Source organism: Alligator sinensis, unplaced genomic scaffold (assembly GCF_000455745.1).
Source record: "Alligator sinensis unplaced genomic scaffold, ASM45574v1 scaffold1177_1, whole genome shotgun sequence".
NCBI classification, from domain to species: Eukaryota; Metazoa; Chordata; order Crocodylia; family Alligatoridae; genus Alligator; species Alligator sinensis.
In genome coordinates this window covers 1,814,764-1,833,496 of record NW_005842120.1, presented here as the reverse complement: position 1 = coordinate 1,833,496, position 18,733 = coordinate 1,814,764, and the positions used below count along the sequence as shown (strand labels likewise).

The 18,733-nt window shown below is 43.4% G+C and overlaps 1 protein-coding gene across 7 annotated transcripts in view; it reads left to right on the top strand.

Moving 5' to 3' along the window:
• Window positions 1–18,733, top strand: part of CCDC170 (coiled-coil domain containing 170) — a 115,659-nt gene that overhangs the window by 26,826 nt on the left and 70,100 nt on the right. For all 7 annotated transcript variants that reach the window (XM_025205599.1, XM_025205598.1, XM_014520481.2 and 4 more), the window contains 2 exons: window positions 3,775–4,031; window positions 15,104–15,248. In XM_025205599.1, coding sequence (XP_025061384.1) covers window positions 3,775–4,031; window positions 15,104–15,248 — 402 coding nt within the window. The remainder of the gene's footprint in view (window positions 1–3,774; window positions 4,032–15,103; window positions 15,249–18,733) is intronic.

Below are 18,733 nucleotides of genomic sequence, written 5' to 3'. Positions count from 1 at the left end.
TTAACTCTCGTTATTGTAAAATCTGTTCAGGTATTTAATGAACATGGTTAGAACCTTTGTTTTACATTTCCTCTTAGTTAAGGAAGATAAGAATTGTGATCTCTTATGTGACTCATCAGTGAGAGTAAGCATTTTATTTACTTATTGTCATGGAGATACATTATAGACTTCTTTTCAGTGATATTTTTGGAAAAGAGAGAATAAGCATCAAGAAATCAACCATCCCTTTCTTCCAAAATACCAAATTTACTGTTGCTGAATATAACACTTATTAAATTATAATAACTGAGATAATTTTCTGTTGCATTAGATGCTGTGCAGAATTCTTATTCTGAGATGCTCTGTCCTCCAGTTGGCTTACTAATTAAACTAACAGGAGAGAGTGGGGGGAGAAAGGAGGTATTATCTCATTTTATAGAAGGAGAATTGAGTTACAGGAGATTAGATAGTGGTCTCTGATAGAGCCAGGAATTTATTCAAACCTTTTAAGCTCAGTCCAGTGTCTTAAATGTAAGACTATTCTTCATTAATTAAAAGAAAAATGAAGCCATGGGCACACTTAACAAAGGAACGGTAAGCTACTGTGGCCTGTTTTCATTTACTGTTGGGTAAAACAGGAGCACAGACACTTAATTTAGAGTAGCTAATATACTGCAAATCCCACCCTCGTTTACCCTGTGGTAATTTCCAGATATCACCTTAGACGGTACTTGTCTGCATGTTGTTGACCAATTTTTCTACCTTGACTTTATTGTTACCAGCAATGTAGAAATGATGCTGAGATGGCTAGTAGAATTGGTAAAGCAGCTAGGAACTTTGGTCTTTTGCAAGACAGAGCCTGGAACAATAACAAACGGTCAACTAACGTGAAAATCCATATTTTTGGCCATGTTTTATCCACTGTTCTGTATGGCTCAGAAACATGGGTGACCTATGCCGAACATACCAAAAGACTAAACATCTTTTATATCAGATGCCTGTGTAAAATTCTTTGAATAAAATGGCAAGACGGGGTGATAAGTGTGGAAGTATTAAATCATGCTGGTATGTCATTTATGGGAACATTGATTAGTAAGAAAAGATTCAGGTGGCTAGGTTGTCATGCAAATGCTAGATCTCAAGTATCTTGAAGCATGTGCTGTACTCTGAAGTTTGCGAAGGGTCCAGAAAGAAAGGCAGACCACTGTGCAAATTTCAGGATGCTTGCAAGATGACTTCTGTCCCAATCATCCACAGAGATTCCAAAGGATGCACAGTTCAGAATGCTCCCCTGGCTGGTGGGGTCAGCTTCCAGATTGAGCGAGGCGCTGTGAGGCGGACTGGATTAAGTTTTGTGATGACCAGTGTCCGAGGAGGAAAGAATCTGTGGCTCAGATTCAGAGCATTGCTAGTGCATGGGTGTGCCCTACTTGTGGGCGGGACTGCCACTCACACATCGGACTCTGTGGCCACCAAGGAACTCATTGGTGCATACAACATGCTCTGTAAAGAACGATGGTGCCAACTGATTGTTTGAATTTGGTGTGCCTGTCCCCTCAGTTGTGTCTTTTTGTAAACTCAGGAGGGATTATTCTGTGTATAAAGCACTGGACTAGCTCTCAGGAGATTTGGATCTATTTGTGGTTGTGCAAAACTTCTCCTTTGTGACCATAAGCAAGATACTTTAATCTGTCTCTCTCATTCAGGGCTAAACTACCACAGATTAGTTTTTGTTTACTATGGAGGAAAAACATATACATAGACAGTTACCACAGGAAAGCTTGACACACAGGAAATCTATCCCTCATTTACATTACAGTCGCTTGTTCTTGTGCCTATGCCCTGAAACAACATCTAAGAACTACTCAACATAGTTTAATTGATTGCATAATTTTAATCTTCATGTGTTTAAAATGAAATGCTTCATGTTTCATCTTGTTCTTTATAAGTGGGTCTGGCAACAATGTCTAAATGTTGCTTAACATTTTTTTATTGTAAGACTCTGCTTTCTGTTGTTTATAACATTGCCATACTTTGGGGAGTTAGATTGAAATTTTACATGTGAGATGTCTGCCTCCAGGATGATTTTTTTGGGAGGAAATTTTCAGCAGAAATGGCTCAGCCATTTCCAAGAATGACTCGGCTGAGGTGGGGGAGGAAATATGTTATTTCCTACTGGGGAAAAACACCAACAAAATGCTGTGAGTTGAAAAGCTTTAGTAGGATTGGAGTGTTGTAGCTGTGATGGTCTAGGACGGGAATAAGCAACCCCCAGCATGGGTCCCAGAGCGTGGCATGCAAAGGCATTTTGCTTGGCATGCGCACCTCAGGGTGGATGGTGGGGAAGGGGTTGGGACTGCGCTAGCACAACAAGGATTGGGGCCCCTTGTGGGTCCCCTGCCATCTGCCCCTGGCATGCCAACATCTTACAAGTTGAGGTTGCAGGTGTTTTTAGCACTCTGTTCAAAAACATTGCTGACCTCTGATCTAAGAAATGTCTCTGAGGCAAGGCTTTTTGGTAGTATCTTTTATTGGACCAACTGTATAGTTGAGAGCTGTTGTGCAAGTTTTTTATCAGGTGCCTTTCCTCAGGACCTAAGTTTTTATCCCTTGAGAAACTGCTTTAACGTCAGGACCGGAGGAATGGGCACTTCATGCCTGAAAGCTAGTCTAATAGCTCGCTGAACTATACAATTCGTCCCTTAGAAGGTATCACCAAAAAGTCTTCCGTCTTGTAAAGCTTTAGCATCTTCCTACCTTGGAACAGGGATACTCATATGAGATCAGAAAGATCCTTTTCTTGTTTCAGTGTTAATCATCTGAATTTAGCTGAATTCTTAAGCCTTTGAAAATCAGGTTTGGTCATACACATGTACAAGTGTGATTGGCAGCAACATTCTCTAGCGTCCCGTCTCCACATGATGTACCACAGTCCCCGCACAGTGCTCTACCGGTAAGAAGGAGCACATCCTGCTCTCACAGAACTTACAGAATGACTCTTCTTGCCAATATGCCTTTTCATGTAATTTTTATTAAAAAGACAATAGTAACCTTTCTGTTTTTTATTTTTCAATCTGTTTTTTCCAATGTATTTTAGATATTTGAAAATACTCTTTTTCTTATTAACTTTGGCTGCTTGTAGACATTAAAAAACCCCCCAAAAATTATGGTTTACTTTAAACTCTAGACCCTTTATGAGCTTCAGAGCTCCCGCACCAAGCCCAGCGCATGCCCAGAAGAGGCAACACATTAGCTGGACCCAGCTTGCCCAATGTCTGTATCGATTAGGCGTTTTAATGGGGCTTTTTTGGCTCTTTTATTTAATAACTCAGCTTAGGTAAAGGCTCCAAAAAGCCCTGCTGATGCATCTGATCTATACAGATGCTCCAGACCCAGGTTGAAGTACTGTGCTGCTGCTTCTGGTAAGTCACGGCTTGTTTGTTTGATTTTTTTTTTTAACATCTGCAAGCAGTCTTTGTCAGTTCTATTGAAAACAAAGTGGTTGTTTTTGTTTACTTCGTTATCTTTGCAGCATTGAAGCTGATATTAATTAAGGTTGTGTTAGTTACTTATTGCTTCAAAATCCTGAGCTGAAGTTAACAGAAAGCAGTTGGGAAATACTGAAAAAGGCAGCTATTTGTTATCTCATTTCTTGTAGATCCTAATAGGAAAATCTGGTTCCACACTGTATTTCCTGCTATATTCCAAAAATGTTTAATATCAGATGTTTTAGTCTATACTAAATTCTTGTTCCCTTCTGTATGTTTTTTTCTGTTCTTCCTTTTCTGTCTATAGCTTCTTGAACTCAGGTCTAAAATGGCTTCTAAGGAAGCATCATTCCAAGAGTTGAAAGCTGAAGTGGAAAGCTACAAAGAAAACAATGCTCGACAATCATCTCTGCTCACATCTCTGCAAAACCGAGTTCAGGAGGCAGAGGAGGAATCAAATGTGCTTGCCACTTCCAAAAAACAGACTGATTTAACAGCACAGGCAGTGTTCCAGGAGAACTGGGAACTGAAGGAGAAGATCCGTGATCAAGAAGTCAAATTTAAGTAAGAGATTACAAGTGGTGGCTTAATTTTGGGTTGAAATATTGGAGCTCTATAGTGGCTGACAGAAAATTACCTACTTAGACAAATTTCAAAGCATAAACAGCTTTACAGATTTGTATTGCTTTATATATTGCTTCTCCACTGGGGCCTTGAGAATTTGCATCTTTTAGGAGGAAAATTGATTCTGTGATTAAGGTATAATCTTTGGTATAATCTTTTGTGTAATGTACCCAAAACCCTGTTTTCCTAAACACTGTCGAAACAAACAGCTGGATCAATTTCCTGACTTAGGAATCCATGGTAAGCAGTGTGCTACTAGTCTTTCTTCCCTAGCTTTGATATTTACCACTGCATTTCTGTGTTTTCTATGGGTTTTCTCCTGACTCTGCCTCCAGCACACATGGGCTGCAGAAATCAACCTCGTAGTCCCTATATTTGCAAGCAGGGAAAATTCCTGACTTGCTTTGTGCATTGGGCCATCCTTCCATCATAGATGGCTTTTCTTACTATGTTAAGGATTTCCTGGAGTGAGCAGAGAATGTTTGTTCACTTTTCAGAGTTCTGTTAGACATTATATTTGTTGTGACTATATGTGACTTTCCTGCAATAAATTGTGACCAAACAGACATTAAAGCAGTTTGTCCTGGGTTAAAAATGGTGTATCCAATGCAGAAATGGCAAATCTGCCCCCAAGAAGTTGCTGGCTGAAACAACAATAATGTTTGGCTAGTTACAGTACTGGCCAAAAGACTCACAGTATCCCATGGCCCTCTACTACTCCCTCCAAGGAGGAGGGAGAGAGAGTGCTTGGCTCCCTGATAGCCCTTCCAACAATGAGTTGTCAGAACACCAAGCATGCTGCCACTTACCTAGTCTCACCAATCATCTGTCCTCATACTGAAGGCTGTCCTACTGAATCTCAGACTGCCTGCAAGTCAGGATCTTTAAAGAGCTGGCAAGAAGTCTGTTACAAATCTCTGTTCTCCAGTATCAGGCTAGCTGCCAGCCCTTTAGAGTTCCCAGCTGTCAGGCGACCCAAGATCAGACAATGCTGCTGCAGCCCCAGTGGTGCTTCTTGGTCTCAGGCTGCCTGCACATTAGGAACTTTAAAGGGCAGGAACTGGGGCTGGAGAGCACCAGGTCAGCAGTGGTTTCTTCAATCCACTGTTCTATGACAGCAACAACTGATGGAACCAAGCCTATTAGTGAGTCTTACCAATCATTGACAATCTCTTCTGGGGTCGGGGGGAGCTAAGGAGCCAGTCCCATATCATCCCCTGGCTGGAGAGGGCACCTCTGTGGAAAATGTGTTATGGGTTGTTCACAGACACCAGCCCATAGCTCTCGATTTTTTGTCAATATCTGTCAAAGGCCCCAATAACGTTAGTTTTCTCACAGTTTTCTTCCCCACTTTCCTTTGAATATAAATAACTACACTATCATTTTTTTTAAATGTGTGTAGTGGTCATGTATAATATTAGATTGTTAAAGACATTGCCCTTTAAAATATGTCTTACCATACTGGTTTTGGCCATTGACCCATCAGTTCTGGTATTCTTACTGATAATGGTTCATGTCTTAGATTGGTAATGTGGACCCACAGTAGAACTTAGAATAAATGGATCTATGGAGCTTAAAAATGAGCAGGGTTAGAATTGTTGCTTACAGTGCATTGCAGAACTCTTTATGGGGACTTTGGTCATCTTATTTTATGGCAGAACATGACTGACACTCAAGCTAGACAATTAACCTATCTTTTAACATTGTCTAGCCAATTCTAATAGAAAGTATATACCAGATGTTTTATTTTCTCAAATCAATATTTTGCATGGTTCTTCAATTGCTTTCTGAATTTGCAGTGACGCATAAAATCATTTTGCTAGTCATAAAAATTAATATCAAGGCATGCATTTGTTACCAACCTCAGTGAAGTCTGATTGTTGCTGACTGTCAGAAATCTCAAAGATTGAAATCCCAGGACAAACAAGGAGAGAAGGCTATGCTAATTGATATATTATGAATCATTGATAGTGAATTAAACATCAGACTTGAAATAATGGATTTGAGTGTCTTCATAAAGCTATCTTTTAAAAGAGAGAGAAGCTGTAATGTGCAATGTAATGTGCTCGAATGTAATGACACCACTGCCTGTCTTGACAGGAAGAATCTTGCAAATGACAGTCACAAAAGCAGGCTGTGGATCAAAGGTAAAAAAAGGCCATGGCCCCAACTAAGACCAGCTAGTCTAGGAACCCTTAGTGAGCCTGAATCATCAACAGGGAACAGATTTAGCCAGGAGTTCCCTGGCTCTATTGAAAACAGATAAGGAGATCAGCAGGCATGGATCATGCCTCACATACCTAAATGCTGAATCTGTCAGAAATCAAGATACTGAAGTGTACTGTTAGTTTTATAGTACAGCTCTCCTGTTAAAAATGACACCACTTCACTCAGCAGATCTACTGCCATTGTATTTTTTCAAGCATGTTTTTATTACCATATGTTTCTGTTAGCCATATGGAACTAGCCAACCTTGTGAGAACTGGATTATATTAATTCCTGTACATAACAAAAATATTTCAGAATATAGCTTCTAGTTACTTACACCTGTGCTACCCTTCTAAAGACAAGGGAAGTTCATAAGTGTCAGTGAAGGTATACACTGACTTACAGAACCTTTCTTACTGGCAGTCAGTACATGGTGTAGACTAGCTTGATTTCTCAGAGCCAGGCCTGAGTTTGTATAGCTGGTAGTCAAGGGAATTCAGTAAATGTATAAACTATGTGAATTTGAAGCAGCAAGCACTGACAGAAATAAGCCTGGGACCTATCTCATATAATTTTTACAGTGAGAACTTTAATGATCTTTACTGAACTTTAATGATCAGTAGCCTTTATTGCATTTTGTATTTATCTGATTTAGAGAATTAAAATGAAAAAGATTTTAATAAAAATGTTCAATAAATGTGCTTGTATTATATGTACTCCAAATTTGCTTGCTGCAAAATTTGTTTCTTTAAAAGCCAGCCCAATGGCCTTAAAGTTTATCCATTTTTTTTACCACCTAGGTAAATTATGTAAAATAGTCTATTTTTTTGAAAGAACAAATCATAAGTTTTATAGAACAAATGTAAGCACATACAATTTATGGTTCCATTAAAGGCAAGACTATCAAAATACTGTAACTTGAATGTCTTAGTGTTGTAAAACCAATTTCTCTCAGTTATGGGATCAACTTTCATTTTGACTTGAAGGTTTAATTTGCCAACTTACTGTTTAGGGCCATATGCTTCTTTTGGTCAATGAATTCCCACCAATATGTCTTAAAGATCAGAAGAGTAGCAAACAGGAATGGAATTTTTTTAGATGATCTAATCCATCTTTTTGTTTAGGCAGGACTGTTATTCTTAATAGTACACTTTCCAAGAGCTTTCTTTCAGCAAGCTTTAAATGTCTACAGGGATAGTGGGCTTCTGTCTTTTTCCACAAGGAATACATTCTCTGTGGGCAAAGGAATAGGGTCTTTGGATTGATGATTAGTGGTTTTTCCATCAGAAATACAAAAATTGTGGTTTTTTTACTAGTGTGGATGTCCTTTAAAATATATACATCAAGTTACACTGGGCCAAGATTTCACCCGCTATGTTTCAAAATAGAGAAAATGTTTGATTTCAGTTACATTGATTTCAGTTACGGTATTTATGCTGTTTGTTACAATGCAATTTCTGATTCTCTCAGTATTTTCTGTGCATGGGTGCATGTGTGTGGGTGGTGTTTGTGGGAGGTGGGTGGTATCTGAAGTTTCCCTCCCTTCTGTCTCTGCTTTACTTTTATCAAAGGCAGCAGTAAAACGTACAGGATAAACAGGGCCTCCTACTTCTTCGGTTAATTAGAGGGGATGAAAAAGCTTGGAGAAAGTCGCAATGGCTTATGCATGGTTGCCCATTATAGATGCATTGCTTTGTTACATTACATCTTTCCCATGTTACCATTAGCACGCTAGAAGCTAGTCTTTTCTGTTCCTCTATTATTTCCTGCTGCCTCCATTTGCTTTGCATTTTTGCCCCCAGCCTGCACACCAGATCCAGCTTGCAGAGCTGTGTCATCTGACCTTCAGGGCTCCTTACATGTCTGAAAATTTGGCTGCAGGGGAACAGTGCCAGCATTAATTGTTGCTCCCATGCTGCCAAACTTCTGGACCTTTGGGGAACCCTGCAGGCGGATAGTGTGGCCGTATTTGCGAGATTAGGTGTGTGGGGCCTGAACAGGGTGCATAGGGCTCAACACCATGCAGAATCAATCCTGTGGACTCGCTCTGCACCATTCTTCTGGTACATGGGGTTGAAAGGTTGATGGTATTGATATTGGCTGCTTGTCCTACTTGCTAAATGTTCTTCCTAAGGCTTCTCTTAGGTGTTCTCTTTTCCTCACATCAGTTGGTTTCCACTTCACAGCTTAATATCCCCATATATTTATGTCTCGTCATGTGGCATATGTGCCCCACTTAAGTCCTTCCTCCTGTTTTAGTGCAGGCTTCTGGTTGGTGATGAGCAAGCTGAGCAGAAAGCAGTTGTTCTGGGATGAACAGCTCAGGTGTGGGACTGTCTGGAAGAGGCTTTTCTCTGTGCTTGTGACTTCGGGTGGCTGATTGGTACTAGAGTGTTTGTCTAGTGCCTGCTATGTGTTTGGCCTTTTTCCCCCCTTTTCCCCTGTGTATGTGTTGCTTTCTTGCCTCCCCCACCTCCCTCTTTCCTTTTCTTTTCTTCCCCCCTCTGGAGTGCCTGAGTGACAGGTCTTGCTTTGGATGTGTCTGATTTAGGTAACTGAAGGGTGGAGCTAGGATAGGCAGCTTTATAAAAGAGCAGCCCCCAGTGAACTGTGTGTTAACAGTGAATACGGGGCAGCAAACAGAGAGGGAGTTTGCTTAGGGAGTTTGCCTGAAAAGGGAGCCAGAAAGCAGGGGACTGCATGTGCAAAGGTCTTGATGTGGGTGTTTGGTATGCAGGTTCTTGTGGTGTATCTTTTTTCCCCCTTCCTGCTCTATTTTTTTTCTCCTTACGGCATAGGTGTTCTCTAGGGAGCTAAGGAGGCACTAATGGAGTTTGGGTCAGCTGTTGTGACCTGCTTGGGTTGTGCCACGTTCATGTTCCTCTCAGAGGGTCAGGAATACTTCATCAGCAGGCTGATGGTCTGCACTGGAGGAGAAGGTTCAAAGACTGGAAGCATGGTTATTTACATTGCATTCTATCAGGGATCAAGAAAATTATTTGGACAAGCGTTATGAGAGACTGGTCCTGGAGAGGCCAAAGGGCAATGAGAAGTGGCAGCATGTGACTACTTGAAGAAGGAGAGTCCATAGAAGAGCAGCAGACTGAAGTCAACAACTGCTTTCTAGTACTGTGGTGGAACTGCTGAGGAAAACGCAGAGGAGAGGACATCTGCAGGCATGAGGCTGAGGAGGCAGCAGCCTAAAGAGCAAGCAAGTGCAAGGCCTCAAGGACAGGGGCTTCAGAACCACTGCACCCAAAAGGAAGAGAAGAGTGGTGGTGGCTGGTGGCTCCCTTCTGCAGGAGACAGGGGCACCAATTTGTCATCCAGATTTGAGGGTCTGGGAGGCATGCTGCCTACCTGGATCTTGAATTCAGACTGCCACTTCGGATTACTACCCCTTCCTGCTTGTCCATGTAGGCACCAACAGTACTGCCAGGAATTATACTGAGCAGATCCGAGGGAACTATGAGGCTCTTGGCAGGAGGATTAAGGAGCATGGAGCACAAGTTATGATCTGGTTGATTCTTCCCATGGAAGGCAAGAATCCAGGCAGTGAGCTGGAAGTGTACATGTGGCTGAGATGGTGAAGGCTTTGGCTTCTTCAACAATGGGCAGATGTTCTTGGGAGGATGGCTGCTATCAGGAGATGGGATCTGACAAGAACAGGGTAGAGCATCTTTGGGTATCTTCTGACCAGCCTACTAAGGAGGGCTTTAAATTAGGTTCCATGGGGGATGGTGATCAAACCTTTCCAACAAGAGAGCACACAGTCCAGAGGGGAAAGGACTCAAAGAAACAACTTAACTCTGGGAAAGGGTCAGAGAGCTACAGGACTGTAGCAAGTGGTGCAAAAAGGAAGTGAGGTCAAAATGCAAAATACATCTGATATAGGTTGGGTATAAACAAGATGAGCTGGAAGCTGCAGCTTGTGAAAATAACTATGATCTAACTGGCATCACTGAGACCTGGTGGAACAGCTCTTATGACTGGAAAGTCAACTTGGAGGGTTACAGTCTAGTTTCCAAGGGTAGGGTTGGGAGAAAAGTGGTGGTGTGCCTGGTATATCAGAAATGCATACTCTTGTTCCATGGTTCAGGAGAAAGAAGACAAGGGGGCATGGCCCTTTACCCAGGATCTCTTGAGTTCATATTGACAAGATTTCATAGAAGCAGGACATAGAAGTGGTGCCCCTACTTTACCTGTGGCAGGTTAGGGTGATATGTCTGTGTTGTCAGGGTTGATGGTAGTTCTTATGTAGAGTTTAGATTAGGGATTGTATAAGGTAGTTTTGATAGGGGTATCCAGCCTCAGACAGAAGGTTGGACTAGATGACCTCTGGAGGCCCCTTCCAGCCCTACTTCTTTCTACGATTCTCTCTTTTTCAAGTTTTTTTCCATCCAGTACCCAGAATCTTTTGTAGGCACTTGTTTTGAAAGGAATCTAATTTCCTGTCTAAATGTTTTGATAGATCTCCAGCTGTTTTTTAGTAGTGGGATTATATTTGTGCAAGAGCTAGGTTGTAGGCTGTCTTGCCTAGTGATTAGGGCAGTAAATATAATCCAAGTTAGCTGATACCAGGGGGGATTCCAGAAGCAGAACCTAAGTTATAGACCAAGTCAAGGTTCTCAAGAGATTGAGTTACCAGTTCCAAGGCGGGAAATCCAAAGACAGAGTCCAAATCACAGACCGAGTCAAAGTTCAAGGGTTGTATACTGAGTTACCAGGTACAAGGACTATTTCCAAAACACCAGAGTCCAAGAACATACTTGAGTAGGGTCAGGAACCAGAAAACCAGGGAGCACAGGATCAGAGGCTTACCAGAGCAGCAGACCTTCAGGCAGAATTATTAGCTGGCCTATAATTGCTGCCACAGATGGAACACTTCCCAGCAGCCAATCAGAAGGTCCTTACAGTGGCCAGCTGGATCATATGCTGAGGTTAGGGCTTCCAATCAGAGCCCCAGGCAGATGTGGTCAAGTAAGCAATTCACCCAGACTGGGGTGCCTAGTAGGGCCCCTGACAATTTGAGTTAAAGAGTTTCAGCTTAATTTTGATACTGTAAATCTTTGATTTCCATGCATTGTTAACTTCAGTAAATTCTGTAGATGCAGTTCCTATCCTCAGTGTCACTTCTTCCTTGAGGTCTCCATTGATTAATATAGTACAATATAAGTTCCATGGGCAGGAAGTTATTGGGCTCAGAAAAGCAAGGTGCTTATCCAACCTCCTCTTGAACACCTCCAAGGATGGTGACTGCACCACCTCTGCTGGGAGTGTGTTCCAGATTCTGGTGATCCTTACAGAGAAGAAGTTCTTCCTTATATCTAGCCTGAATTTACCCTCTATAAGCTTATGTCCATTGGTCCTTGTCCTCCCTTGAGGTGCCTTTCTGAAGAGTTGCTCACTTAAATCTTGGTGTTCACCCCTGATGTACTTTTAGGGGGCGCTCAAGTCACCTCTCAGCCTTCTCTTACTCAAACTGAACAGGCCCAATTCCCTGAGTCTCTCCTTGTAGGGCCTATCCTTCATGCCCTTGACCATATGGGTGGCTCTTCTTTGTACCCTCTTGAGCTTATCCACGTCCATCTTGAAGTGTGGTGCACATCTTCAATGTGGGGGTCATCATTGACCACAAGATGAACATGAGCCTGCAGTGCGATGTTGCGGCTAGTAAAGCGACCAAAATGCTGGCTTGCATCCATAGATGCTTCTCAAGCAAATCCCGGGACGTCATTCTCCCCTTGTACTCAGCCTTAGTGAGGCCGCAGCTGGAGTACTGCGTCCAGTTTTGGGCTCCACAATTCCAAAAGGATGTGGAGAAGCTTGAGAGAGTCCAGAGAAGAGCCATGCGCATGATCAGAGGTCAGGGAAGCAGACCCTACGATGACAGGCTGAGAGCCCTGGGGCTCTTTAGCCTGGAAAAGCGCAGGCTCAGGGGTGATCTGATGGCCACCTATAAGTTTATCAGGGGTGACCACCAGGATCTGGGGGAACGTTTGTTCACCAGAGCGCCCCAAGGGATGACGACTAGGTTGAATGGTCATAAACTACTACAAGACCGTTTCAGGCTGGACATAAGGAAGAATTTCTTTACTGTCCGAGTCCCCAAGGTCTGGAACAGCCTGCCGCCGGAGGTGGTTCAAGCGCCTACATTGAACACCTTCAAGAGCAAACTGGATGCTTATCTTGCTGGGATCCTATGACCCCAGCTAACTTCCTGCCCTTTGGGCAGGGGGCTGGACTCGATTATCTTCCGAGGTCCCTTCCAACCCTAATGTCTATGAAATCTATGAAATCTTAGTGTGTCTTCATAGGTGTATTCCTGTGTCTGGAGCATATGTATAGGAGCAAAGGGGTAGATGTGCTCAGAAATGGTTAGGATTAGACACATTGTCATAGCAATGCAGACATACCCTCTGAGCTCCACTTTGACTGCTTGTTTGCTAGGCTGTCTGTCTTTGTACCTTCTCTGTGGTGTCACTCAGTGGCACAATGCCATCAGCAAACCTTGATCCATTTGCTCTCTGTCCATGCTATGCTACAGTATGTATTGCCTGTACACATCTTTGTTATCTATTCTATGTTAATGTCAGGCAACAATAGAGAAAGAATGCAACACTTGTTCAAGTAAGTGTTCAGCTGAACCACTGTTGTTTGGTCATTTCTCCTTAAAGAATATTTTGTGCCTCTGTACCTTGATGACTTCAGCTGCAATTCCATGGAACTGAAGGATGTTCCATAATGTAGGTCCGTGAAAGTAGTCAAATGCCCTATAAAACCTCAGTGAAATTGATGGTGACAGATGAGCCTGTGTCATGCATCAAGGTGTAGGTAGTCTGACTGGCAAGTTGCTCAAGCTGTTAGCCCAAGGTCTGAGGGTTGCCGAGGTCAAAGCCAGAGGGTCAGAGACCAAATTGGGACCTAAATACTAGGCAGAACAAGATTAGGGAACAGGCTGGGTTAGACAACTGTGAGAGCCAGGTTCCAACAATCCAAGATGTCACACAGAGGCAGTGGTCAAAGTCCAAGCAGAGTCAGCAATGGGGCTAAGTATAAACGGTTAAAAAGACCAAGAATTAATCAGTTCAGTCTTTGCAGGTTAGTCTAAACTGCATAATTTGAACCGATAAGTAAGTGAACAGACATTTACTTTTGATTTTGGAAATGAAGCCAGGTGCCTGCAGTGACCCAGGCCAGAAGCCAGGGGGTACTAGAGCATGTCTGTATGTGAGGCTGTAGCAGACAGCTTGGGCCAAGGCTAACCTGCCCACTTTGTTGGGGGGGAGCGGTTTGTGGGGGAGGTGCAAAGTATCCTGGGGTGCTGGCAGGGACTTTGAGTTAACTTGAATCTGGAGGAGATCTGGGACAGAAGTTCAGTAAACCAATTTAACCTAACTCAGTTAAGTCTGATGCTACATCCATCCAAGTTTATCTTTAACGGGGTTTGGCCATTTTGAAAGTGGTTTATGTGCACTGAACTTTTGTTGTGTTACAGATTTGAAGCCATTTCTGATTACTTATACCAGTTTATGTGTAATTTCTGTCCTTAACTCAGGTGGTCAGGTCTAGAAGCAGGGCAGAGGCAAGGAAACAGGGCAATCCAAGGGTGGCAGGATCCTTGTTATCTAAACCAGGGATTCTCAACCTTTTGTGTACCAGGGCCATTTGTAAACATCAATTCCTAGTCCTGACTCAGTGTCCCTCACTCCTGACCTGTTGCCCCCTGCCCCCAGGCCCCAGCCCCCACCATGTGTGGGGCCAGGGGTGGTTGTGGGAGGGGGTAGGGGAGCAAGCAGCCCCTTGCAGGCTGGAACTCTGCCAGCCTGCAAGGGAAAAGCCATGGTTTGCCATGTTTCTCTCTTTTAAAGGAGAATCAATTTTTTTAAGTTTGTTCGCGACCCTTTCATATATTCTTGTGACCCACTTTTGGATCACAACCCACAGGCTGAGAAATGCTGATCAAGACAGCTTTCCCAGGAATCAGGAAGCCTTGTATAGATGGGAAGACCCAATCAGGGGATAGGAGCCCCAGGCCAATCAGGAGTCAGTGATGGGGAGACCTTTCCCTGGTGGGGCCTCTTTCCTTGTTGTTCTGCCTTCTTCCATAAGCTGTGGCTTAGTGGAGGGCTGAGCTGGTGCTCATTCCCTGGGGGCAGGGGTTTGGGACTGGGTCCTGACAGCCTGCCCTTCTATGCATCTTTTTAGTGATAGTCAACAGTATGAATATCTGGTTTACACAGTCTCTCTTGGGCCTAATTCAGCCTAGTCTTTCCTAAACCCTTCATCCACTCCATCCTTTTCACCCAGTTTAGTAACACATTGCATATGGCGTTTTTTACAATGGGTTCTGCTCTGCAGATCCTGCAGTCAGCAGTCTCCCTAACATATTTTTCTGACAATGGTTCTGTCAGTTTCATTAGGAAGCGGATCTCAAGTGCTTTTAACATTTCTACGACAATTAGATTGTCTTCCACAGCTTTATTATTTTCAGCTTCTTTTTGCAGCTTGTACTTTTGATTTTTCCTACTGGAATGATGTAAGTGTTTGGCTGTCTGGTTAACATGTTCTATCAAGTCTGGTGCTGAGATGGGGTTGCGTTTGTTGAGGACTTTGTTGAAATGCCAGTCAAGATCAAAGATTGAAAGTATAATACAAAAATAGCATATGTATTAAATCACAGTTTAATTGATGAAGGTTGTGTAGAATACATAGAAAACTGCAATACGCTTAGGTTGATATTACCTTTTGGTACAGAAAATATTGCTTCTAAGTGTGTTCATCCTGATGTGTATTTGTTTCAGCAAATATATTGATGAGTGTGAAGAAACCAAGAATCAAGTTTCTGAGATCAGCAGGAAGAATGGTGAATTCTTAGCACATCTTTCTGGGGTTTTGGACATAGACATCAGAGGAAAAGAAGAACCACAGGACCTTTTGATTTCCAAGGTATTCATGTGCAGTTATTGGTTTATGTGCAGTTATATTTTTACATGCAATTATATTTTTTATTGTAGAGACTTACTTAAATATTTAATTGTATTGCATTGCTCTACTGGACAGTTATATAATAGGGCTTTGTTGCCTTTTGAATTATTTGTTTCAAAATATACAAATCCATTTGTAGGATAGTTTAATAGCACTGTATTCTTTGATAGTAATAGGAAGAAATACAACAGAACTTCAAGAACTTTAAGTAACTTTAACAAAACTTTGAAGTTGGAAACCGTTTAAAACATTTTTTACAAACAATGGCCTAATTTTCAACAGATGCTGAAAACCCTCAGCTGTCATTGAACTCAATGAAGCCTTCTGTATTACATTAACTTACAACTATCATTATTGTTGCTAGGTTCAAATTTTAGCATGCAAGGCATGTAATTGACTGCTTGTCTAAAACATTATAAACTATTGAAGTCACAAGGGTAACAGGTTGCTTAGTCTTGCTGCCAGGCAAATAAATTCTGCCTAGATGCTCCCACAGAAAATCCCCAAATGAGCCAGTAATGACACACTGACATGGGGGAGGGGAGGAGATGAACTTAGCTCTATGTTGCTTTTGAGCATACAGACAAGCCTCATCTTCAGTGCAATACTGGGGTCGCCCCTCAGGGTGTTGTAATAGGCTAATTTCCAGGGTGACATGCTTCTTATTTCCTGAGAAGTAAGAATGGGCATACTGTTGCCATGATATAGATCTATCCAATGTGACAGAAAATTCTAGCACTGTTTCTAATGCTCAGTGCATGCACATACCCCGTTTAACAAGGACGTTTTCAATGGTGCCACTGAAAAGCAACCTTAACTCTGACTCTGTAGTAAAATACATTTATTGCCATTCATAATTGAACCTTAACCATTCATCATATAGCATTCTCTTAAAATGCTTCATGAAACTGATATGTTTCTTTAGATTTTTTCAAACTTTTGGCAGCGGAATTCTCATTCAAGAAAATGAAACCAATTGCTTTTTAGGCCTGCTATTTGGTGTGAAAAGCCAACTTATTTTAATTATGCATGTTTTGCTTTCTTTGGTTAGTTCCATTATACTCAGGGCTGTCCCTATGGGGGGTGAATCGGGGCTACCGCCCTGGGTCCTGTGCTTTGGAGGGCCCCGTGGAGCCAGGTGGGGCAGCAGTGGCGCAGAGCTGGGTGGAGTGGTGGCTCCGTGTCCAGCTGCTCGCCAACAGCCCCCCTCCCCGACCCTGCTGAGCTTCTTCAGGTCTGGGATCGGAGCGGGGGTGGGGCCTCGCATGGGCTGATTTGCTCCAGGCCCCACACCCTGCTCGGGTTGCCTCTGACTATACTACCCCAATTTCTGCTCTCAAGTCACTTTGTGAAATACTGCCTTATTTACATTTATAACAAATATTTTAGGAAATCTGGACTTTACCATTGAAAAGAAAAATACTTAAATTTAACCTTTATCTGTATATAACAAAAGTTTCTTACAGTATGTCATCTTAATCAAAGTGCACCCAAATTGCAGTGTTTTCTCATAGAGGAAAAAATAGTCCCTGTCACTAATAAGCCAACTGTCACTGCAGTAACTATAAATGAACCATTTCTTTCATACTAGCTTATGAAATTGTTTTTTTTTAATCCTGTTCTCATGACAAAATATTACATTTGAAGTTTTACCAAGTATAGTGCACAGTATATCTACCCTTTTTGTCTTAGTAGGGTCTCTCACTTTACTCCATAAAGATTTGAATTAAAGATAGAATAGGAGTTGCTTAAACTAAGAAACAGTCTATCAGTAGAATAAAAGGAACATGTTTTCCCCGCCCATATTATTGAAGTATCATGGGCTATTCTTTACCCTTCCCTATCCTGGTGCCCTGGCAGTGATATATCTTGAATGTTCCTTGGGCTACCAGCTCTCCCAGATTACTACATTGTTTAGAACAGCAACCCAGTAACTTATTTGTCTATCAGATGTTCCTAGTATTTCTTATGCTCAAGAAAGCAGCATTGGCAAATTTAAAAACTTATGTCTGAGAACATTTCAAACATAATATTTCAAGCATGTCCTATGCTAGTTTCCCATTCCAAAGGCATGACAGCCATAAATCTTACAGAAAACCCCCCTGTTTCCCACCTACAGATAGTCATATGGTCTCTTCATTTTTTGCCCTGCCTTACCAACAGTGTGGACAAGAAGAAATGATAACAGCCCTCCAGATGCTTGATATATTACTGAGTGCGCGCGCGCGAGCGTGCGTGCGTGTGTGTGTGTGTGTGTGTTTAATAGACTAACCCACATTAAGGTTTGCTATAATTTATCTAATATAATAAAAGTCTTAGTCTGTCTGTCTGCCTGTAACGCTTTATTCACATTCTGATTGGCTGTCTTGGCAGCCAATCACAATGCTGACTGAAACAACCAATCTGAGTGCTCTGCACAGACAGACACACATGGAGGAATGCTGCCATGACAGTGGGGGAGGGGGTGAGGCCAGTGGTGCTGCCCCCCCACCCTGCTCCTTGAAGGCAGAGGGGGATGGCGGGGATGAACTGGGACAACAGAGCACTGCCAGGATGGTGGGGGTGGAGGGGACAGAGTGGGGGGGTGAGGCACTGCTGGCCTCACCCTCGCACTCCCAGCCCTGCTCCATGGAGGCAGCAGCAGCGCGGAGTGCTAGCGGTGCAATGCTAGCCTCTCCCCCCTGCTCTGGCACATGAGACCAGAAGTGGGTGGTAGGGGGGGGTGTACGGGGGTGGAGGCAGAGAGGTGGCACCACGGGGTGTTGGGTGGCGGTGCTCCTTCCCCCCCACCCAGTCATGATGGGCAACGGTAGGGATGGACTGGGATGGTGGAGCGCTGCCATGACGGAGCCTTGGAGGCAGCAGCACGGGGTCCTGGCGATGCAGCACTGGCCTTGCCCCCCCGCTGCAGCCTTGCTACCATTGCCACTGCTGCCATGCCCCGACAAAAGCCGGCAGAGCCGGGAGTTGGCAGGGAAGTGGGGGAGAGAAGTGGGAAGGCGAGGGGGGGCACAGTGGTGATGCCCCACCACCACTGCTGGGCCCTGAGAACAGCCAGGTGGGAGGAAGGGGAGGCAGGGGGAGGGAGTTGTGCATGGCTGGATGCTCAGTGGCGGCAGCGCGGGGTGATGGCTGTGGCTGCTGTATGCAAGCTTCCCCCCCTCCCCTGTGCCTGGGAGGTGGTGAGGTCGGGAGCCAGACTGGTGGCGGGGGTGCATGGGGCTGGAGGCAGTGGGGCTGGAGGCAGAGTGGTGGCAGTGTGGGGAGGTGGGTGGTGGTGCTCTGTCTCCACCCGTCTTTCCCTCCCCGAATCATCCTTGATGGGCAATTGACTAGTAAGACATAATTTGCTTATGGTATAGTGTGTGCTCCAGGTTCTTCTTCCCTTGGGAGGAACTGCTAGAAATAAATAACGGAACACAATCTTAGTTCTCACCCTAAAAGAT